The following is a 23,922-nucleotide window of genomic DNA, read 5'->3' on the forward strand; positions in this document are numbered from 1 at the left end:
ATCTCGCCAAACTCTGTGGGTCAAGCTATGAGGCCGAAAGCGGCCATTGACACGGCACGGCGCGGGTTGGCCTGGCGCCCAGCCGGCTGCTTGGCGGGTTTGCCTACCCCGGACTTCGCAGGCGCCTGGCCCGGCGGCGGGGCTGCCCTCAGCGCAGGGGTCTCAGAGTGAGCATGGCTTGCGGGCCGCATAGAGAGAGAGAAAGGCAAAGAAGAGAGATAGGAGATGAAATGAGTGAGGGGGCGAAGGTGTGACACGCCGGACTCGACCCAGCCGCACGGCAGCGGCGACGGCGGCGACCCAGCGCTGCGCTGCCTCGGCCCCCACGGACTGACTGTCTGTCCTTTTCCTCCCATATGGGCCCTTTTGGGGTGCGAGAGAGATGCCGCCAGCCACGGCGAGCCGGCCGGTTCACGTTTTCAGCTGGGCGACGAGGCAGCGCGCCGCCGCCCAGCCGCCGCTGACTGAGCCTGGCCGTGCGGCCCCAGTCTGGCCCGCCTATCTTTCCATTGCGGCCCGCTGCGGCCGTGTGGCACCCCAGCTCCGGGGCCCGGGCCGGCCCGCGGGGCCCCCCTCTGAGACCCCTGCCTCAGCGCCCTGCCACAAGTGCAGTGGTAGAATCGGAGCGTACACTTTTACGCCTTTCTGCCAGCGTAGTGGCTGTTGCGCTTGGCTTGCAACGTCGTTCTTAGTTCCAAAAATGTTTCTTTTTTTTTAGAAAAAATAGTTGAAAATTTTCAAGTATTTTTTTTGTAAGTTTAATGTGGCTCAAAATACGGATTTGACAATCTTACTTTTTAACCTAAATAGTTTGTAAAGGTTTTCAAAGTGTAAACAAAAAATTTGGGAAAGACACGTGAAGATTTTGTTCTGTTCTTGTTTCCAGGGCGGCATGAAGGCGGTGGTCTGGACGGACACCTTCCAGGTGGTGGTGCTGTACGTGGCCATGTTCGCGGTGCTCATCAAGGGCACCGTCGAGGTGGGCGGCCTGGACACGGTGTGGCGCCGCAACGTGGAGCACGGCCGGGGAGACCTGTTCAAGTAAGGGCCCACACTTTCCCTCTGTTTTTAGCAGAGATCCTTTACACTTTTTACACACCAAACCTACAAAGACACTTTTAAAATTTATAAACTCGACTGTGTAACTAAACGGCATTTTTTTGCAGGTGGACCACGGACCCCACCGAGCGCTACTCCGTGTGGTCGTCGTTCGTGGGCGCGGCGGTGCTGCACATGGCGGTGTACGGCGCCAACCAGCTGCAGGTGCAGCGCTACCTCACCGTGCCCTCCGTCAAGCAGGCGCGCCAGATGATCTGGATCAACTGCGCGGGCTGGACGGTGGTGGTGCTGCTCACGGTGTACGCCGGCATGCTCATCTTCGCCAAGTACGCCGCGTGCGACCCCATCACGTCGGGGCTCGTCACCAAGGCCGACCAGCTGTTCCCGCTCTTCGTCATGGACTCCGTCGGCGACCTGCCGGGCTTCCCGGGCCTCTTCGTCGCGGGCATCTTCAGCGCCGGGCTCAGGTAGGCGGTCTACTTCGCGAGTCCTTCGTCTCTCTCACACCCCTACAAACGCCACGTGAGAGCGACGGAGACAGAGCGACGCACAGTGGGCCAGAAGACCGGTGGAGGTGGCCACAATTCGAGACGCGTTTTGAGCTCCAGAGTCGCTAACCACGCTCGAACCGAACGTGTGACCCCACCAATGGACTACCTTCCAAACGAGGAATCCATTGGTGGGGTCACTCGTTCGATTCGACCCCCGTTTAGCGCTCTGGAGCTCAAAACGCTCTAGAATTTTGGCGTTTCCCACCCATCCTCGCCCGCATGGCAAGCCCTGCGGCGGAGTGCCTACCCTTGGCTTCGCAGGCGCTTAGCTCGCTGATTCCGAGGGTCGTTTTCGTCGCTCTGTCTCTCTTGCACCCATAAGGGACGCCCCATGGGTCCGAGAGAGACAGAGCGACGAAAACGGCTCTCGGAATGAGTCCTCTAGGCGAGCACCTCGCTGACGTCGTCCTCCTCGTCCCTCCGCAGCACCGTGTCCACGGGGCTCAACTCCCTGGCCGCCATCTGGTTCGCGGAGCTGGACGGCACGCAGTTCAAGGCCAAGCTGTCGGACCGCGGCCGCGGCCTCACCGTCAAGATGTTCTCGCTGGGCTTCGGCCTGCTGTCCTTCGCGCTCGTCTTCCTGGTGCCCTTCATGTCCGGCCTGGCGCCCGTCGCCATCGCGCTGTCCTCCTTCTTCTCCGGCACGCTCTTCGGCCTCTTCATGCTGGGCATGTACGTGCCCTTCGCCAACGCCGTGGTGAGTCCAGCACGCTTATCCCTTTTCCGAGGGCCGCCTCACAGTGGGCCAGAAGACCGACGGAGGCGCTCAAAACTCTAGACTCGTTTTGAGCTCCAGAGTCGCTAAATGGGACTCGAACCGAGCGTGTGACCCCGCCAATGGATTGCTCTTCGAACAGGGAATCCATTGGTGGGGTCACACGTTCGATTCGAGTCCCATTTGGCGACTCTGGAGCTCGAAACGCGTCTAGAGTTTTGGCCGCCGGCGCCGGTCTCCTGGCCTCCACTGGGAACTCCAAGCTGATACACTCTTTCCGTTCCGCAGGGCGCCACGGTGGGGCTGCTGGCGGGCATCGGCGTGGTGGGCTGGATGACGATCGGCGCGCAGTGGGCGACCGACGCGGGGCAGATCGTGAACCCCGTGCTGCCGCTGTCCACCGACGGCTGCGCCGCCATGAACCTGACCGTCGTCCTGCTCGACGCACCGTAAGTACTTGCCCGAAACTCTCAGCGAACAGTGGGCCACAAAGTTTGGCGAGATCCAAAAGATTACATCGGCGGTCAATGTCTGGCGGATCGCGTACTGTACGACACTGCACAGTAGTGGCTGCAGCACAGTGGGCCAGAAGACCGGCGGAGGCGGCCAAAATTCTAGACGCGTTTTGATCTCTAGAGTCGCTGAACAGGACTCGAACCAAACGTGTGACCTCACCAATCGATTGCTCTCCGAGCGAAGAATCCATTGGTGGGGTCACACGCTTGGAGGGCAATACATTGGCGAGGTCATACGTTCGGTTCGAGTGCGGTTCAGCGACTCTGGAGATCAAAACGCGTCTAGAATTTTGTGCCGCCCGCCGGTCTTCTGGCCCACTGTGCTGCAACCACTACTGTACAGTGTCGTACAGTACGCGATCCGCGAGACATTGACCGCCGATGTAATCTTTTGGATCTCGCCAAACTCTGTGGGTCAAGCTGTGAGGCCGAAAGCGGTCCATTGACACGGCACGGCGCGGGTTAGGCGTCGCGCCCAGCACGGCTGCTTGGCGGGTTTGCCTACCCTGGACTTCGCAGGCGCCTGGCCCGGCGGCCGGGCTGCCCTCAGCGCCCTGCCACAAGTGCAGTGGTAGAATCGAAGCGTACACTTTTACGCCTTTCTGCCAGCGTAGTGGCTGTTGCGCTTGGCTTCAAGCGTCGTTCTTAGTTCCAGACTATCTAAATGCTTGGGAGAATTTCTTCCCCACACTTGACTTCAAGCGTAAAAGTTGGATGCTTGAATGAAGCCGACAACAACGAACGCCTCAGTGCTCCCTGTGGCTCACGCCGGCTTCCGTCGCGTTCCAGGGTGCAGAAGGAGTACGCCATGGTGCTGTACCGCGTGTCCTTCCTGTGGTACTGCACGCTGTCCCTCATCATCACGGTGGCCGCCGGGGTGGCGGCCAGCGCGGTGGCCTCGTTGTTCTCGCGCAGCGACGCGCCGCCGTCCGACTCGTCGACGCGCGCCGCGTCCGCGTCGCCGTCCTGGACGGCCGTGCAGTCGTCCGAGGCCAGCCTGGAGGACGACCACGGCCCCGCCAAGCTGCTGGTGCGCTCGGGTGACAAGACGTCGGGCGCCTTGCAGGTGAGCGTCATGGGCAGGCTGCCCTCCGTGGCGCGCAACGCCAGCCTCAACGGCCTCAACGGCCGCCAGCTGTAGTCTTCTGTCTCTCTCGCACCCCGACGGCACGTCCCGTGAGTGCGAGTGAGACAGAGCGACGGCTTTGGAAACAGCCCGCCGCGGCGCTGCGTGACGTCATCGCGCGTCCCGTGACGTGCGGAGTGCTTTCCCTGCGTGTCGCGCAGCGCGCCCCGCCCGCCTCCAGGAGCCTGCAGACTCATTCGTCTCGTCGCTCTGTCTCTCTCGCACCTGTACGGGACGCCCCATGAGTGCGAGAGAGACAGAGCGACGAAAACGACTCTCGGAAGCAGTCCGCTGGCCGGCCTGGACTCATTCGGCCGGCCGGCCGGGATTACCGGATCGCTGGCCGGCTGCCTGCCAGCGCGGTCTGCCTGCCAGCGCGGTCTGCCCGGCAGGCCATGCGTCACGGGGCGGCAAGGCGGCCAGCCAAGAGGCGCCCATTCAAACTGTGTTTTGGAAACCCGGCGCGCCGGCCCGCGCCGCTGCACGTACGCCACCGTAAACAAACCGACGTCGGCATGGCCGGCCAGTCCACGGTCACTCCACTGGGTGACCGACTGGGACGTTCATTGAACCGCGAACCTCGAACCGCGAACCGGCGAACCGCGAGACAAGAAAGCGCAGCCCGCGCGACGTGTCAAAAGTCCCATTCGGGTGTATGTGCTGTCCGGTATCGCCTTGCTGAGTTTTTGTTGTCGTTCTCGGTGTTGTTGTTGTCCAAAACTTTGCTTCTCGCTGCCTCTATACGTGTTTGTTTGTGCCATCATGCCTGTGTGCAAAGCACGCAGTAGAAAAGTGGCGCGGAAGGTAACGCTTGCTGGAGGGAAACATTGTCTGTGATACAAGTGTAATACTGCTATGTTGATTAAGTTTACCTTTTAAAGGCCCCTTTGCAACTAAACCCAAACACATTGATATCAAAGGTAAAAACCTAACAAGGTTTTTTTCCAATCATTTGAAAATTTTTTTAAAATTTTTAATAATCCTTTTTTTTAGGTTAAAATTTTTAAATTTTTTATTTTTTTTTTACTTTTTATTTTTAATTTTTTTTTTTTCATTAAAAAATTAAGTGCCTTTACCATGACACAATGAATCGTGTTCGATATGCGTTCAAAAGACTGTAACGTAAGTTTTTCAAATTCATTCTCAGAGGAGTTCAGACAAAGCCCTTCATTATAAAGACAACATTTCTGGGGACTATCTCACCTGTGTTCAACCTCCAATGATGTGTTCTCAAGCTTGTCTGAACTGAAACTATAGTTTCATTCAATAATTAAGTGTTTCATCCTTTTCAAGTTTTTCATGTTGATGGTTGATGTCTTCGCAGTGAACGCGAGTGGCCTTCGCTTCAATGAACACTGTCTTGTACACGGCAAAAACGGTTCCTGGTTTCTGGTTTTCCCAGGAACCCCCTGGAAATCGCCTATGTCTTCGCCATAGGGCTCCTGGGAAAACCAGGTGCCGTTTTTACCGTGTAGTGTTTTCCTCTCATTGTTTTCTTTGCTCTTTTAGTATGAGAGGTTGAGCTAGATGAGCTAGATTGGTTAGAGTTTTGTTTTTGGCAATGATGTTTCTAAAACATTGGTTGTTTTTACTTATTGTGGCTTTTTTATTGTGTTTGTGTTTTGTATTTTTTTTAAATGCCTATCTTTAAGATAACTGTGATAGCCACATAATACCCTGTTTTTGTAAATCGCTCGTAGAAGTTACGTTTAAATGTGTGTCGGTTTAATTATATGCTGCTAGTGTGTTTCAGTTGTCCTTGCTTTTTGTACTGTGTTGCAAGCCGATAACCAAGTGATCTGTGTCTGTGTTTTGTGATGTGCTTACTTTAAAAATAAAAAAATAATCCAATACAGCAACATGACCTTGCCCCATTTAATTCAACATTCATGGCACGGTGCTATACCTCACCGTAGACCTAACGTCACAGATTATGCCGTTACGTAACACCTCTCGAGTACGGTTACAGTGTACCTCCATCTCGTTCCTCATTCGCACAGATAAACAAACCAGATAAAGATGCGGCCACGAAGGGGCCAAATAGCATAACAAAGACGCCACGTCATTGGAATTTGAATTTGCACGTTTTCTGACTCGTTCTTTTAAAGGCACTACTCCTTACCATGGTGCTTAAAAACTATTTCAGAACAAAGAAAATAATTTTCAATCTAGCAATTTGCTATTTTTTTTATCGCAAAGTAATAAGTTTGTTCCTTTTGTGCTCAAAATACTTTTCCTGTTTTTTTTTTGAGTGAGGGGCGGAACACGCTAAATCAAGAGCACCTTGCCCAACCAAAACGCCAAAAATGAGACAGTAGCGATGCTGAGAGTGTGCAATAAAGCACTTGCTCCCGTCGAACGCTCGAACGTCGTGCTTCCTCCGGTTGTAGGATGCTCATGACGCGAGCGGCATCGCCGAGGCATTGCCGAGGCATTGGCGCAGCAGCAGCACGTTCGTGCCGCGCGCATATCGCCCGCGTAACGTATCAGAGCACTATCACGCCCCGGTAAAGCAAGGGACAGTGACAGAAAAAGAGCTGTCAAGCTGTGTTCGTCGAACGTGTTCTATAGGCACTGCAAGTAGAGAGACTGGACGTAGAGAGACTTCAGAACGGGCAAAACTTCAAATGACATAGAGAGACCTCAAATAGAGAGATTGAGAATACTAGAGAGACTTAAAAGAAAGATTTCAAATACTAGATAGACTTCAAATAGAGAGTTTGCAAATACTAGGGAGACTTAAAATAGAGAGATTGCAAATACTAGAGAGACTTCAAATAAAGAGATTGCAAAAACTAGAGAGACTTTAGAGAGATTGCAAATACAAGAGAGACCTTAAATAGAGAGACACCAAATAGAGAGACTTCAAATGGAGATACTTCCAAAAGAGAAATAGTTAGTCTGCAAAGTCTTCAATTAGAGTGTCTGAGTCTCTCTAGCTGCGAACCGCGCAGCCCAAACCCCGTTCCGCCCCGCCCCACCCTCACCCTCCCTCCGGCCAAGCTCACGGACTGCATGTCGTGGCGCGGAGCCGTCTGGAGCCGCAACCCGCGGACCCGCACCGCACCGGAGCGCACCGCACCGGAGCGCACCGGAACGCACCGGAACAGCACGGCGGCAGAGCGTGCGCGCACCGCGTTAAGGCGACACTCGCTGTGCCATTGGTGCCGGCATCTCGGGATCGCGAGGCCGCCGCCGACGCAGAGATAGCGACGGCGCGACCTAAACGGGACTACACTACAAGTACGTTGGTCAGTCTCCTTGCCTCTCCGGTGCAGCTCCGATTTGAATGCCAAAATTTGGCCTTCTGGCCTCGCATCGTCCTCTGAGAGGGCCGAAGTGCCAAAATTTGGCGTCCAGAGACCCAAACTTTGGCATGCTCCGAGAGCGATCCGGGCCCAGCAGGCGCGGCACTCGAAACGGAGGGCTAGGAAACTTACCAATAAATTTCCAGTGCATTAACTGCTGCTGGGACGCGAAGGTCAAATCGACCTTTCCGATCGATCACTAAGCTTTCACAGTGCATTGCGAATTCGCGATGGCCGGAATCAGGCGCTTTGAACCAAGCACCTCTGTTCGAACAGGACAGACCAAGCATCGTGGTCCATTTTTCGAGCGCATTCCTATTCTGGGCTTCAGACTCATTCCCTTGGGGATGCCTGGCTGCCTGGCCTGGCGCTGCAGCCATCTGCTGAAGAGTCGTCTCGTCCTCGTCGCTCTGTCTCTGTCGCACTCATGGAGCTCTCCGTAAGGGTGCGAGAGAGACAGAACGACGAACTGCTCTTCCGAATCACTCGGCAGACAGCTGACGGCTTGCCCGCTTGCGCGTCGCCGTCGAATCAGATAAAGGGAGTCAATGACTCAATGACGACCGCGGAGGGGAAAGAGGGGGTGGGGGAGAATCTCGCGGTCGCGCAAACCCTCAAACCTTTATCTGGATGCGCGGCTGTAATGGATTCATCTTCCGCGTAATGATTGCGTGTGTGTAAGTGTGTCTGTGTGAGTGTTGTGGTGTGTGCGTGTGTGTGTGTGTGGGGGAGTAAACTTTGATGTAACCTTGACTCTCAAGATGTTTCTGCGTGACATTGATGTTAACAAGAATCTCATTACATGACAGCACGTCAGAGGTAAAGGGTCTTCAGTACTCATGACTAGTAACTTAATTACGAATAAATTTCTCGGTATTAGGATTCATTCCAATCACACACTAGTTAGAAACAGCTTAGTATTGTGACTACACGGTCATTCTTCACAAGGAAATTGAGGGTGTGCTTCATTCTTCGTCCTCCATCTCCGTTTTAGGGTTTTGATTTGACGTTATTTGACGGCGTGTGTTTGTTCCAGGGCGTGGCCAACCCCCTGGCGGATGACATTCTGCCGGACGAGAAGGCCGCCGCCGGTCGCGTGTCGAAGGACCTGCGGGCGGCGTCTGCCGCCCCAGCCGACGGACAAGTCGAGCGGTAGCAACAGAAGCGCATGGAGTGCGTCAACGACACTGTAAACGACTAGCGCCTGCAGAGGCGCGGGTAGGCCACCTTTCGTGCACGAGTGTGCGTTGGGTGGCCTAACGGCGTCGCCGCAGGCGCTACCAGCGCGAGTCAGTAAGCGGCCAGCTGGGCCGGCGTCCGTCTGTCCGTCTCTCCGCCTCTCTCTCTCTCTCTCTCTCTCTCTCTCTCTCTCTCTCTCTCTCTCTCTCTCTCTCTCTTCTTCTCTCTCTCTCTCTCTGTCTCCATCCGCCTGCACGCTGCGTTGCCTATCCTCGCTCTGCCGGGCGCGCCCGGCTGCTGCGACTCCGCGGCCCTGCTCGTTCGTCTGCAGACTGATTCCGAGAGTCGTTTTCGTCACTCTGTCTCTCTCGCACTCATACGTGATGCCCCACGGGTGCGAGAGAGACAGAGCGACGAAAACGACTCTCGGAATCAGTCTGCTGCCCGCCAGAGGGCATCGCCCTGCGCCGATCTAGGGCCGTCGCGGTCTTAGCGCCGGAAAGAGGAGGAAGGCGCGTCGACGTCGCGAAGACAAAAAATTCCAAGCCTGAATTATGGAGAGGTTGTAAAAGGACTGAATGAAATGAAATATTTAACTCTACGAGAACACGAAGTACAAACACAATCGCAGTTGAGAATTTATTTCGTGAATTTACGTTTCATGTCAGGTTGGCGACCCTTCCGGCACTGTTTCATCGTGCGCAATATTCGCCTACTCGCTCACAGAAGAAAATGTCGATCCGAAACGACAAAAAACAACAACATTTCTGCTGATGAGAGTGCCGTCATAAAAAAACGTAATCCACTAAAAAGGAAGCCGGTGGGGGGAGTAGTTAGGGATTTTGTTTTCTTATGTTGGCACTCCCGTCGACCGGACTGTTGTTTGTGTTGATTCCATTGTCGCGTGTGATTTATTATTTTCTTTTAGAACAGTTTCACAAGTGTTCAAGATATTTTCGTTTTTGAAAAGAATGGGTGAATTCCGTCGGCAGTGGAGTGGACGTGCTTTGCGTGTGTCGACATGTCGCAACGTTCGAACATTGAGGCTAGTCGAGGGGGATGGCTGCCGACTAACCCCTCATTTGGAGGCCTTTCATGGCTCAGCCAGACTCTGCATAGGAGTGTGTTGCTGTGTGGTGTTTTGTGGCCTGAAACCATACAGCAGGCGGAAGAGAAACAAGAAACCTATTGGAAAACAGAAGTATCAGCCAGGCAGAATATACATACATGTATGGTGAGTTTTAAATCCTTATCTGCACATGGGGTCGCAATCGACAACACTTGAGTCAAGCGGTGAATCTTTTGTGTGCCTTGCTCAGTGTGGTATGAGACTTTTAAAAAAATGTCCAGTTTCTGGACAACGTTTTAAGATGCCCACTGTTGGGGCACCCAAGGGTACCTGTTTGTGGGCGACCAAGGTGCCGAGGAACTTGGCAACTTTGTCGCTGTCCAGACAATGGGCACCCTTTGCTCACTCTATAGCAATTAAATCACACATGGTCTGTCATGGGTGGAGGCCAGTGCAGAATGATTTGTAGACCCTGGAATCAGGCGACAAAAGTGCCCTGGAACATAGTGTAAGGGGGTGCTATTTGACGCCTTTAAAATTGGAGCGGTTTACCTAGGCACTCAGTCTCAGGGAATTCCAATGCCACATTTAAAGTGTACTTCCATGGCCACAGAACTTGTCGGTTTTTCTACTTTTTCCTATTTTTTTCTGAGCACTTCCACTGTCGCGACGGCGCCGTCCTGTGCACTGTGGGCACTGTGGGCACTGGGCCCGGCGTCGGCCGGCCCGTTAGGTGGAGAGCGAGTGAAGTGAACAGGCGTCTTGCCCGAGCCCGACCCGCAGCGCGCGCCGGTCAGCGACCCCGCGGCCCGGCCGCAGCCTGTCTGCGCGGTCAGCGCGTCAGCGCGTCAGCGCGTCAGCTCGTCAGCACAGCGCTGACGCTGTCTCTCTCGCTCCCTCACCGGACGCCCCGCGAGTGCGAGAGAGACAGAGCAGTGAAGGTGATTGGGCCGCTGCGGATAGGAGAGGCCGATACGACTCAGTGGCGGATCCAGAAGCGACCCGGGGGGGGGGGGGGGGTAGCACTTTTAGCGTAGTACTTACAGGGCAAAGTAGCACTTTTTGCCTACCTTTCAGGCGGCTATCTAGGGGCTATGGAAGGACACCCCCCCCCCCTATCCGCACCAGATACGGCAGCCTGTATGCGTCAGCGGCGACAAATGGGCTCGCTAACTGGCTACCCCGCGTTCGAACCTGAGGACTGAGGTTGGCTACTCGTTCGCGACTCAGTGGGAATTTTTGTCAAACACTCGCTTCGTGGCCCCGTCGCTATCAGGGAGGGCTTCGTAACCTGGTTACCGTACTTGTAGGGTAGTCTCTTGCCTACCTGGCCATCCCGCGGTAGGCTACGTGTCGCTGGCTACGCCGCTGTGCGTTGCGTCACGGGTTGCCTACCGGGCGGAAGGGCCGTGGCTGCGCCGCACAGTGGGCCAGAAGACCGGTGGAGGCGGACAAACCTCTAGACGCGTTTTGAGCTCCTGCCTGAGGCCTCGAACCGAACGTGGACCCCACCAATGGATTCCTCGTTCGGAGAGCAGTCCATTGGTGGGGTCACACGTTCGGTTCGAGTCCCATTTAGCGACTCTGGAGCTCAAAACGCGTCTCGAGTTTTGTCCGCCTCCACCGGTCTTCTGGCCCACTGTGCGCCGTGGCTACGCCTACGGGCCGCCACGCCACGCCGCGCCCTGCGGCCTGCGGTCTTCGGCGGCCACTCACCTCCCGGCTCGGCTCTCGGCCCCTCGGCTCGGCGCGGTGCCGCGGTGCCGTGGCGTTGCCGCGCCCCGGCTGCTCCACTAGAAAAGGACGGGCCGTCTTGTCTTCCTTCTCTATCGCCGCGCTAGCCGCGCTGGATGGCGAGCGGAGCGCGGCGCGCGGCGCTGGAGGGGCACTGGAAGCCCCCCCCCCCCCCCCCCCGCCTCCAGGCGTGCCTCCAGGCGCGCCTCCAGGCCGGCCGGCCGGCTCCAGGCTCCCTCCACTCCAGGCGCTCCGGGCGGCGCGCGCTCCTGCAATGCAACCGCGCTGCTCCGCAAGGTCAAGTTCAAGACCAAGGCTCGTGACGTGGCGGAGCGGAGAGAGAGAGAGAGGCCGGGGAGTGAGTGCACGGGGCGACTCGCTCTGTCATGGCCCCTCGCCGTTTTCAGCCACAGCCTCCACACTGAGTTTTCTTGACTTAATCCACTAAACGTTTTGCTTCGTTTTGGTTTTCTGAATAAAATGTTTTAGTTTTACTTACGGCGCAGGGAAAAAAATCCTTTTAAGTTAATTTTTTTTCATCGTGGCGCTAGTTTTGACGTGCGAGGGGTTTGTCACTTCTTGCACTCATTATGCGCCCATATCCACACTTACTGGCATTTTACTAGTAAGTGCAAAACCCCTGTCAGTAGGCAATCTGCGGTAAAAGCGCCTGTAAGTTGGCATAAAACATTCACTGAAAACTTACCACGCTCGCTCTCAGTTGTACATTATTTCAGACAGTGGCGGACCCCGCGTTGACTTGGCAGGTGTTTCCTCGCTCGAACGACATTAGTTTCGAAGGTCAAAACAATTGAACAATAACAAGAAACCTTCATCTTGAGAATGGCCAACAGATGGGCACGTCCCGTGTTCTAGCAATTTCGTCAGACTCCTCAGTCGGCCCCACCGCGGCGCGCTTTTCGACAACAACACTAACGTCTATAATGATGATACGCCCTGCAGACTGAGAGTCTCGCTCTGTCTCTCTCGCACTCATGGGGCGTTCCGTACAGGTGCGAGAGAGACAGAGCGACTGCCGTCCGGCCGGCCGCCTCGTGCGCCGCGAGTTTTCACCAGAAAAGGACCCCTCTCCTCCGAGAGCGTCTCCCATTGGCTGCTTTTGCAGAGGCTGGCCGGACGGAAAGGCAGGCAGAGGACTGATTCCGAGAGTCGTTTTCGTCGCTCTGTCTCCGCACCTGTACGGGACGCCCCGTGAGTGAGAGGGAGACAGAGCGACGAAGACGACTCTCGGAATCAGTCTGCAGGCAGGCAGGCAGGCGGGCCGAAAGCAAAGTGCGTTGCTCTTTTGGCGTGACGCGAACATCGCGGCGCGCTTACCTCACCGCCCGGGCCGGCCGCCATTTTCGGGTGGGCCGGGTGGGGCGTGGTGGCGGTGGTGGGCCGCGGTGTGGCGGGGCGGGGCGCGGACCCACTACTACCCACTTTCGGTGATTGTCCTCTGGCATGGGTGAACGCGCCAAAAGGAATGTGGTGGATCGCGGCGTGTTGTAGTGCGCAGTGTGGTGCGCTGACCCCGCCGCGGCGCCGCGGCCGGGCCATGACCCCGCGAAATGCGAAGGTCTAGGTTATCCGGCCGCATCTATTACGCCGTGCTGATTCTCAACAGAGGCCGCTCTGTCTCTCTCGCACTCGTTGCGCGTTCCGAAGGGGTGCGAGGGAGACAGAGCGACGGAGCAGCGTTCGGGGTCAGCCTGCAGAGCCTGCACGGCGTTGACACCGCCACTGGTAGGTCGCGGAGAGCGGTATGGAAAGACACGCAGCTCGAACTCCGTCGCTCTGTCTCTCTCGCACCCTTACGGAGAGCTCTATGAGTGCAAGAGAGACAGCGCGACGAAAACGCCCGCCGTTCTGGGCCGAGGATTTGAATGAACCAGCGCGTCGATTTGCCCTTTCTTCATTTGCTTCCTCCTGCTGGCGGTCATCGCCCCCGCCGCGGCGGAGGCGGCCACTCTGGCGGGGAGGCACTTCTTCACACCTGGTCGCGATGTCGCCTGTGACGGGACCAGTCACAGAGAGGTGTTCTAGAGCAAATATTGGATGAAGATGATGTGCTGATGGTGATTATGTGCTGCTGATGGTGATGATGTGCTGATGGTGATGATGTGCTGATGGTGATGATGTGCTGATGGTGATGATGTGCTGATGATGATGATGTGCTGATGGTGATGATGTGCTGATGGTGATGATGATGTTGTTGATGATGTGCTGATGGTGATGATGATGTTGTTGATGATGTTATGTTGTTGATGATGATGGCTTGAAGGCCGGCAACCTTCAACAGTCAACAAAATTCTGTTGTTGTTCCAAAATTTAAACAAAATTTAAACAATTTTCCCCATACTAAAACGATAAAATAGGTCTAGGTCGCCAGGCCAAGTGGTTGGGTGACCTTGTCCCAAGTGATCTGCTCTCTCTCTCTCTCTTAGAGTATCGCCTGTTGATAAGAACTATTGCGTCGATAAGGACGCCGAGATAAGACAGAGATAACGGCCGAAGAAAGTCAGGTGCGAGTCTTTAGGATGTGTCCAATTGTGTGTGTGTGTGTGGGGGGGGGGGGGAGGGCTGTGGGATAACCGAAACTGCGTCCCATAGGAAACTTCCGCGTTGTTTTCGAGTGCATTTGCTCAATTCGTTGTACATACTCGTCCCATGGCTTTATGGACTCATGGAGCGCTCGTCGTAGGTGATGCTGTCTCCATGGAATTTCCCCTCTTGCCCGCACGGTAAAAACGGTACCTGGTTTTCCCAGGAAGCCAATGGTAGAGACATAGGCGATTTTCAGGAAGTTCCTGGGAAAACCAGGAACCGTTTTTACCGTGCGTGCGTTGAAATCTCCATTGACTCATAAATGCTTTTGCAGCAGGTGGTGCCACGGATGGATGTTGGCTCGATAAGTTTCGTACTGCTGCGGAAACTTTGTGCGTGCAACCCTTTTTTACAGTGAGTGCCGAGTCAGCCGTCAATCGGCAATCGGATGTTTGACAATGCCTTCATTACCATTGACTGTGGCGCCGCGCCACGCCGCGCTGCGACTCTCGCTGTCGGGGACGGTGACCGGCGAGGCGCTGCCAGCACACTGCCAGCGCGGCTTCGGGGATGGGCCGGCCCGGGCCGACGCGCCGACGTGTAATATTCATTCTCACTTTTCCACCGAAGAGTGGGAAGTTTTCCTTTCGACTGGTCGGCAAACATGATGCTCTCTGTTCAGTGAAGGTGTGGACGGGACGGGCCCGGCGGACCTCATCAAAGCCCGCGGCCCCCACCCTGCTCTACACCGCCCCACCCCACCCCACCCCACCCCCCCGCCCAGTTCTTCCCGGCCTCTTCCCTGTTTGGGTTCTTGTCCAGGTAGGGGAATGGCCCCTACCTCGAAAGGGCCCACCTGGACGGCTCCAGGCCCCAGCCACTGGAACGCTGGAAGGCCTGGAACCGTCCTGGAGTTCCCTGGAGTCCCTGGAGCCCGGCCGTTGAACCCTCCAAGTGGGACGAGCGGCGCAGCGGCGCGGAGTGGCGGCCAGCCTCATTACTGACAAATAAAAACCGACTTGCACCTCGGCCACCTCGACCCATTGTACACCTTATACAACCACCAACAACACCCTACTGGTGGTTTTTGCATCATTGCTGCCCTACCGCTGCCCCTATCAACACAGCACAAAGGTGCTTCAGGTGGCTGTGTTGTGTTTTTTTTGAGAACCTATGGCCATTTAAAGTTGAAAGGGGTAGGGGTGGGTGCGGGGTGGGTCGTGAAGAATGAAAGGAATTGAAATATCTTTGGAGATGCAAATAAGAGTCCCGAAATGCGGGCGGACGCGACGCCGCAGAGGAGGCCGCCCCTGCAACCACACAGTGCTGCTAAGCCCTTCACTTCACTCGGTACTCCGGTCGACGACCCGGCCCCGCTCTATCATAACGGTAAGGGACCGGCCGGCCACCACGGCCCCACGGGCCCCGCCACGGCCCCGCCAGGGCCCCGCAGTCCCGGCAGTGGAGGCCCCGCCGGACTGCCTGGGCCGCCTTCCCCGGACGCCATGACGCCCACCACCAACACGCCCTCAAGCGTCGCATCCTCAAACACTCGAACAACACCGACGGGCAGCCGACGCGAGCATCGACGAAGAGTGGACGAAGAGTTCAATGGATCAGACACGCTTCTATGCAAGGGGTGCATGCCCACTGTAAAATTGTGTGTTCAATGATGGTGGGAATGTGTTAGAATGTGCAAGATTTCTGGGGTATTTGCCGCTCATGTTGCCTCCTTACTGGCGTTTTGCCACCCGAATCTGGAGTGCGTTCAAATTGTGGACAGTGAATGAGAGAAGTTGTTTCCCCCTCGCTCCTCTTGTCTTCCGGTTTCGGAATGAACTAAAATGATCCTTGATTGAGGGAAAATGAAACAAAAATGAAAACTCTCACAAAAGAAAAAGAAAGACACCGTTGCTTCCGCCGGCAGTTGAACCCAAGACCCCCGAAACGGGGCAAAGCTGTAAAAGAACGCGGCGCGCGTCATGATCGGGAAGGGCGAAGGCGGAAATTAGCCGCGTATCAGCCGATTCAGCGCGGCGCGTCCATTTCATCCTGCAGGGCCTGCACTGTAGGGCTGATTCCGAAAAGTGTCGTCGTCGTCGCGCTGTCTCTCTCGCGCTCGTTGGGCGTTCCGCAGGGGGTGCGAGAGGAGGCAGAGAGCACTGTGCGGAAGCAGACAACTGCGGCTTCACGAGCGTGGAGCGCAGATCAGGAGCAGCGAAGGAGGCAAAGGATTGGCGGGGGGGGGGGGGGAGGGGGTAAGGGGGGGAGGTCGATGAACCTGGGCAGCAGCGCGCGGCCGCCCTCCGCTTCGCACCTTCACTCCTAACGGTGCAGCCCTGTTGCGCTCATCGCTTGCACTCGCGTGCTCTGCGGCCAGCGCCACCGCAGCGACCCCCCTCCTCTGCCCCCCCCCCCTCCTCGTCCCTGCCCCCTCCCCCCCGACGCCTCCTTCTCGGATAGCGCGACACTATTGGTGGGCCTCGCGGGGGTCAACGTGGCCATTTAGACCTAAATTCAACCCGCCTCTCTTGGCGCTGGCGACGGAAACTGGCCAGCGCCGCTCGCCGGGCCCATGGCGGCCCATGGCGGCCCATGGCGGCCCATGGCGGCCCATGGCCGGGCCACCCATGCGCGCCCATCGGCCCATCGGCGTGACCCCTTTCGAACACGGCTCAGGACGGGAAGGTTGGGCCACAGTGTGCTGTCCTCGATGCATAGCAGGAACCCCGCCGCGCCTCGCCTCGCCACCTACGCCCTCTTTGTCTATGCCTAAACCTCGGTTCGTTCAGCCTGCCAAACGCACAGTAACTAAACCCCCCCCCCCCCCCAAATGCCGCGCCTGAACCCATTAACCTGCATTTCCACAGGAAAACCTGGTCCTCATCCCGTCCCAACCTTGATGCAGCCAGCCTGGTTTTAAACGTCCCTGGAACCCCCAAACGTTCTCCTTCGGCCCCTGCCCCCCTCTCCTTACCGCTGCCCCGAGTTCAACGCCCCGGCCGTCCTCACTGAAGTCACTGGCAGCTCCTTCGCTCTAACGGGAACGACCTGCTCCTTCCTTCTCTCGCCTCTCCTTATTCCTTTATTCTGCTTCTGTGCTCCTCGCTCGCCTCCTTTGTTTTTCCACGGCGATCGATTCAACGCTCGATTCAACGCTCGATTCAACGCTCGATTCAACGCTCGATTCAACGCTCGATTCAACGCTCGATTCAACGCTCGATTCAACACTCGATTCAACGCTCGATTCAACGCTCGATTCAACACTTGATTCAACACTTGATTCAACACTCGATTCAACACTCGATTCAACGCTCGATTCAACGCTCGATTCAACGCTCGATTCAACACTCGATTCAACGCTCGATTCAACACTCGATTCAACACTCGATTCAACACTCGATTCAACACTCAATTCAACACTCGATTCAACACTCGATTCAACACTCGATTCAACACTCGATTCAACACTCGATTCAACGTTCGATTCAATGCGCTCGATTCAATGTCTGTTCGAAATTTTACCGGAACAGTTTGGCCTTGTGTACAGGAAGGGTTTCTTCATGTCGTAAGGGTTGGCATAGTATCAATCGATTGATTGGGTACGAATTTTCGTGAGTCTTCCGGGTATCGTTTTGCCGCACGATGGCTGCGTTGGGCCGGGGCGCGGCGGGGCGCGGCGCGGCGGGGCCAGGTAGGTGGGGCGGGGCGCGGTGGTGCGGCGTGGTGCAGAGGAGGTTAGGTCGGCAGGGTTCGTCAACCCGGCCTGGGCTAACGGACCGCGCGGCCCGCGCACGGCCTCGGCTCGGCTCGGCTCGGCCCGGAGTCGCCCGTCTCGGCTCGGCTCGGCTCAGCTCGGCGCTCGGCTCGGCTCCCCATCGGGGCGTTTTGATCCCACTGAAGGAACCGATTTAAAATTTCCGAGAGGCGAAACGCGATACGTGGCCGTGGTGTACCCAGTGTACCAGCCGACCGCACCTTTCTGTGACTTTTCTGTGCCTCGGAAAAGAAAAGGGTCATTGCTGACAACACCGTTACGCGGCACGGCGGCACCGCGGCGGCGATGGGTCCACGAAAGGTGCCTTCCAAGCAGGACAGCCCGCTGCGGCCCGCCGCCCCGCGTCATGAATGTTATCTGGACCTCGGAGCGGCCTGAAAGGCCGGGAGGGGGAGGGGGGGAAGTAGGAGGACTGTACGTGACGTCACATATGAGGACAACAAAATGAAAATACAGTATGGTAAGGAACGACACTCTAAATGTTGTACAGTGGAGATTCTCCATATTATGGTGAAAATGTTCCATATTATGGTGGTGCAGCTGACTTCGTAACATACGATTGAGAATTCACTGTATAGATATTTTGACGAATTTCGTTGGTATTATGGAGAAAATCTCTCCACCATAATATGTTGGTGCAGCCTTTCACCGTAAGACATTTACAGTGGACACTTTCAACCAATTTCAAAAATATTTCAGAAATGAAATTTATAAAAAATGATGCTCAAGCAGAAAGCTAGGCGAACGAGGGCGACAGACGGGACGTGATAGAAAAAGGGTCGTGAACTAGGAATATTCATAAAGGGTCCTTTTGTTTTGTTATCGCCTAAAACTCCTGGAAGTGGAATAATTGAGTGGCTAGTGCCCCGCCCTTTGAGCGACCTGCTTTAGTGGGGGCCGGGGAAGACCGGTGGAGGGGGGGACCAAAACTCTAGACGCGTTTTGAGCTCCAGAGTCGCTAATGGGACTAGAATCGAACGTGTGACCCCACCAATGGATTGCTCTTCGAAGAGCAATCCATTGGTAGGGTCATACGTTCGGTTCGGGGTCCCATTTATCGGCTCTGGAGCTCAAAACGCATCTAGAGTTTTGGCCGCCTCCACCGGTCTTCTGGCCCACTGTGCACTGCCCGTGGCCGTGGCTGCCGGCAGCTCTACGGGCAGCCTGCCGCGGCCCGTGGCCCCGTTGGAGGCGAGGCGGCGAAGCAGGCGGGCATCGCGGTGCGGCCATGGAGGCGCGCGCCGGGAGAGGACACGGGAGTGCGTTGACCCTCGCCTCGGCCCTACAGTGCAGGCCCAGCACGCCCTGCCCTGCACCGTGCGCCGGCCCTTCGCCGGACCGGCCGGACGCCTCGGGACCCTCGGGAAGGGCCGAGCAAGGGCTCGGAAAGAAAGGCGTTGGAAATACTATACGGGACGCCCGGCGCACAGTGGGCCAGAAGACCGGTGGGGCGGCCAAAACTCTTGACGCGTTTTGAGCTCCAGAGTCGCTGAATGGGACTCGAATCGAACGTGTGACCCCACCAATGGATTGCTCTCCGAACGAGGAATCCGATTGGTTGGGTTATACGTTTGGTTCGAGCCCTGCTTAGCGACTCTGGAGCTCAAAAGCGTTCTAGAGTTTTGGCCGCCCCACCGGTCTTGGCCCACTGTGCGGCGGACGCCCCCTGTAAAGGTGCTCACAGTGTGCTCACCGAGGACAGGGCCCGGAAACATCGTTTACTTCTCATAATGTTGGTCAGTCCGGTCCACTGTCAGCCCGGGTGAACGACCGTGTGGTGATTTGTTGTTTTCGTGGGTGCAGTGCAGTATGTATTCATCAGCAGACTGATTCCGAGAGTCGTTTTCGTCGCTCTGTCTCTCTCGTCCCGTGAGTACGTACGAGAGAGACAGAGCGACGAAAAATAATCTGCTCTTGCCCTACAAGGGTCAAGGAAGGGCGATATGTACCCCCTTTTTTCAACTCGGCATCCGTGCTTGCCACCTTTGGCGCGTTCGGTCAGTGTAGCAAGGGCAAGGCAGCAAGAACGTACTGCTACACTACAAAAGCTTTACGTGCGACACCACTGCAAGTTCCATGAAAATGTACACAGAGGACAACGACCCCGAAAATGTAGGTCGAAAGCGGAGGGAGCGAACAAACGCGACTCTTTGAAAAGACCATACTGCGAGGAAAATTCACAGTAAGAAGACGTTGGAAGAAATGGCGTTTCGAAGCCGCTTGCCCTGGTTTGTGTTCTGGGAACGTGGAAACTTTGGGGGATTCCACCGGCTGGCTGGTCGGCGTGGGCGTGCACTGCTAGAGCCTCCCTTTCTCAGTCCTTTGGTCCTTTTGCTGTTTGCTGACTCCATCTGGTCCGGGCGGGGCTGCGGGGGCTGCGCCGTGTGGCTGGATGCGCTGCCTGAGGTCAGTGTTCTCTGTCTCTGTTCTCGGAACCAGCGTCATCAGTCGTACCTGGGGTGGGGCACTGTGGGTGGGGCGGTGCAGCGCCCCCTCCGGCCCCCGCACATGTGGTGTGGTCACTGTTAGGCCTGTGACACGAACCAGCCAAACCGAGCAGACTGATTCCGAGAGTCGCTTTCGTCGCTCTGTCTCTCTCGTACTCACGGGACGAAAGAGACAGAGCGACGAAAACGACTCTCGGAATCAGTAGTCTGCAGCCCGGAGGCCGGAGCCGAAACGCAGCGACCACTTCCGACCTACCAGTCTCCGAACTAGCGCCTCTCTGTCGCTCTCGCCCTCGCGGGGGCGTCAAGGCGTGCGAGAGAGACAGAGGCTCGGAATCAGACTTACACTGTACGGGGACAGCGATCTGCCATTATGCATGCACGAGTAACAGGAATGGGAGGAAGAGCGGTGGGAACATGAGGCATTCCGGGGCCGGTCGAAAAATAGAGGAGGGTGGGAAAGGGGAAGTAAAGACCCGCACAGTGTGTCTCTCGGTTTTACAGTGCCGCCACACACGCTCAATGTGAATATGTGCTCTTTTTCTGCTCCTTCCGCGTGGGAAGTTGCGGAGTCGCCTGCGAGTTTTTAGCACATTTCTGTGCTTGATTTCGTTCGTAACTTCTGCACGGATGCACGAACTGTGATGCATCAACATGGGTAACTTACAAAAAATAAAAGTACTTTAAGTTTTACAGTGTGTTTGTGTTTTGAACAGGCTTGTCGCGCCTGTGTTTGGTCGTCCTGTGGAGGGCTCCACAGGACAAACTCCCTTGAAAGAAGGGCTTTTCACCGACGGATACGGCACACCCGCCCCCGCCCTTGCCACTTTTTTTTCTTCCCTCACATCCTTGAAAGGGTTATCATCCCGTTAGGACGCGTATAACACCTTCCCTTGAGGAAGCAGCACTTGTCCAACGGGACCTGGTGGGTAATTTCCCCGACAATATCTGGATCTCCGCGCACCACCACCACCTGGTAAGGAAAAAAAACGTAGGTAAAAAAAAGAGAGAGGGAAAAAACACGCGCAGAGGGTTCATGGGTGCAAGGAGGGTGGAGAATATATTGGTTACCGGACCAGGAGGTCCCCTAACGGGGCCTCTCTGCAGGCGGGCCACCACACGGCACCCACACTGTGGGGCACGCAGCACCTGCCCGCGTCGCCTTTAGGGAACCCTTTTTTTTTCTCGATGTTCCCGTTAGCTCGTCTTCACGCAATTTCGCCCCGGACCACTGTTGTTGTCCCAGCAAGGGAAAGTCTATTTGACCCGGAAGGGAGGAGGCCGCCTCAGGCCGCCCCCCGAGACAATCGGCACCCCCGGCACCGTGTCCAATGCGGGGGCCGCTTCTCACGCGGGGGAGTCTGTGTGCGGACCCGTCTGCCGCCAACCGTCGCTCTGTCCCTCTCGCACCCATGGTGCTCTCCATAAGGGTGCGAGAGGGACAGAGCGACCAAAACCGATACCTTCTGATTCTGCACAGCGTTCCGTCCCTCTCTGTCTCTCTCGCACCTTTACGGGACGCCGCCGTGAGTGCGAGAGAGAGAGAGAGAGAGAGAGAGAGAGAGAGAGAGAGAGAGAGAGAGAGAGAGAGAGAGAGAGGAAAGAGCGTTGCCGACCGCCCCCCGCGACGAGGCCCACAATCACGCAGAGTCCCGTAAACAGAAAGGGTCGCAGAGCATTTACCCCGCCTTTTTTGTTTTGTTTTGTTTTGGCTGGGCGAGAGGAACCAACCGTGCAGCGGACACGGTCACTGCGACAATTGTTTTACCGGCAGAAACAAACTCGGCTCAACGAATTTGGCGAGGTCGGCGAGGCCGCCTCTTCGGCTCCGCGGACTGCGCTCGGCCACTGACCCGGCGCCGCTGCGTCACGCAACGTCATTGTCCTCTGTTCTGTCTCTCTCGCAACTCCTACGGTGCACCGCGGGAGTGCGAGAGAGACGGAGATGTGTCCGGAATGAGCCAGCTGTGCGGAGAGGGAATGAATGCTGCGGTACCCTTTCGGCCGGCTGGAGACTTGCACGCGGGAGGGCTTCCCGGGCGCTCAGCTTGCGGCTCAGCAGACTGATTCCGAGAGCCGTTTTCGTCGCTCCGTCTTTCTCGCACCTAAACGGGACGTCCCTTGGCGTCACTCGGCGTCACTCTGCCCTTGGCGTCACTCTGCCCTTGGCGTCACTCTGCCCTTGGCGTCACTCTGCCCTTGGCGCGTCACTCTGCCCTTGGCGCGTCACTCTGCCCTTGGCGCGTCACTCTGCCCTTGGCGCGTCACTCTGCCCTTGGCGGTCACTCTGCCCTTGGCGCGTCACTCTGCCCTTGGCGCGTCACTCTGCCCTTGCGCGTCACTCTGCCCTTGGCGTCACCTGCCCTTGGCTCACTCTGCCCTTGGCGTCACTCTGCCCTTGGCGTCACTCTGCCCTTGGCGTCACTCTGCCCTTGGCGTCACTCTGCCCTTGGCGTCACTCTGCCCTTGGCGTCACTCTGCCCTTGGCGTCACTCTGCCCTTGGCGTCACTCTGCCCTTGGCGTCACTCTGCCCTTGGCGTCACTCTGCCCTTGGCGTCACTCTGCCCTTGGCGTCACTCTGCCCTTGGCGTCACTCTGCCCTTGGCGTCACTCTGCCCTTAGCGTCGCTCTGCCCTTGGCGCCTCTCAGTCCATGACATCACTCTTCTCAGTCCTCGGCGTCATTTTTCTCAGCCCTTGGCGTCACTCTAGACTCTCCTCACTCCAGCGTCACTGCTCTGCCCTTGCAAGCTTCCAGGCCTTACTCAACGGGTTGGGCCCACACACGGGTCCCGTTGCAGCGAGCCAGTGAGGCGACAGTTGCACTACAAAAAGCTTGCTTCCAGACGACAACGGCACACAGTGCACACACGCGCGGGGGGCAAGATTTTGCCGTGTAGCGGCACTCCCTACGGTGTAGTGCCGCCGCCGCGATCCCCGCTAGCGCCAATTTCACGGAAACAATAATATCAACCGGAGGAAAGACATGAAAAAAGGTTCCCGCGGCACAAGGCGGACTGTGAGTCGTTTTCGTCGCTCTGTCTCTCTCGCGCCGATACGCGACGCGCCGTGAGTGCGAGAGAGACAGAGCGACGAAAACGACTCTCAGTCTGCAGGGCTTGCTCGCAGTGTGCCTGCACGGCGCAATGGCGGCAAGCGGACCGGCGGAAGGGGAGTAACTGTACACACCCTCCACGACGTCCACGACGTGCTCTGTGACGAGACACGTATTGCATGACCCCTCCGCCCGGTCTCGGCGTTCGTGTCATGACTGCCACCGTTTGGACGGCATTTTGGCTCAACCATGTCACTCAACCAATTTGCAAGTGCTTCCAAGAAGGGTAATTCCCCCCTCACCACGATGAAACATGCTTAGTGTAGTTAATACTGAAGAGAATCAACAGAATTCTAGTTCGTCAGAATGTGATCCCGATTTTGTCCTCGCTTTTCTTCTTGACGCGCGGGCCGGGCCGGGCGGCGCCCGACCTGGGCGGTTTCATTTTCACTCCCCCAAATCAGTTTTCCTTTCCATTGATGGGTGGCCCGCGCGGCCCGCGCAGTGACCACTCATAAGCCGGCCTGGCGAGCCTGGCGAGGAGGCGCCGTGCTGCCAGCAGACTGATCCCGAGAGTCGTTTTCGTCGCTCTGTCTCTCTCGCGCCTATTCGCGACGCCGCGTGAGTGCGAGGGAGACTGAGCGACGAAAACGACTCTCGGTATCAGCCTGTGCTGTGCTGCGGCCCCGAGGCTCCCCTACGGCCTTACGGTACCTAGGTGGAGGGACAGCGAAAGGCGTCGACGGGGGCCTTCCCCAAAGCACGCGCAGAGGGACTGGAACAATCTGGAGACAACAATCACCTGGACGGTCAGATGTAAACAACATACCCCACACCGA

At 56.7% G+C, this 23,922-nt stretch overlaps 1 protein-coding gene across 1 annotated transcript; it reads left to right on the forward strand.

Annotated features, from left to right (window-relative positions):
* The first annotated feature begins 230 nt into the window (after positions 1 to 230).
* On the forward strand, positions 231 to 9,067 carry LOC117644033 (sodium-coupled monocarboxylate transporter 2-like). Its single transcript, XM_034383220.1, has 7 exons — positions 231 to 248; positions 887 to 1,041; positions 1,167 to 1,526; positions 2,037 to 2,307; positions 2,614 to 2,774; positions 3,630 to 3,906; positions 8,311 to 9,067. Exons 1-7 carry the CDS (start codon positions 231 to 233, stop codon positions 8,428 to 8,430), a joined length of 1,362 nt encoding a protein of 453 aa, XP_034239111.1. The 3' UTR covers positions 8,431 to 9,067.
* The last annotated feature ends 14,855 nt before the right edge of the window (positions 9,068 to 23,922 follow it).

Source organism: Thrips palmi, unplaced genomic scaffold (genome assembly GCF_012932325.1).
Source record: "Thrips palmi isolate BJ-2018 unplaced genomic scaffold, TpBJ-2018v1 HiC_scaffold_17, whole genome shotgun sequence".
Lineage (NCBI taxonomy): Eukaryota > Metazoa > Arthropoda > Insecta > Thysanoptera > Thripidae > Thrips > Thrips palmi.

Coding starts and splice junctions, on each gene's coding strand:
- LOC117644033 (XM_034383220.1), top strand. Junction 1,527..2,036: donor ATCTTCAGCGCCGGGCTCAG/GTAGGCGGTCTA, acceptor GTCCCTCCGCAG/CACCGTGTCCACGGGGCTCA. Junction 3,907..8,310: donor AGACGTCGGGCGCCTTGCAG/GTGAGCGTCATG, acceptor TGTTTGTTCCAG/GGCGTGGCCAACCCCCTGGC.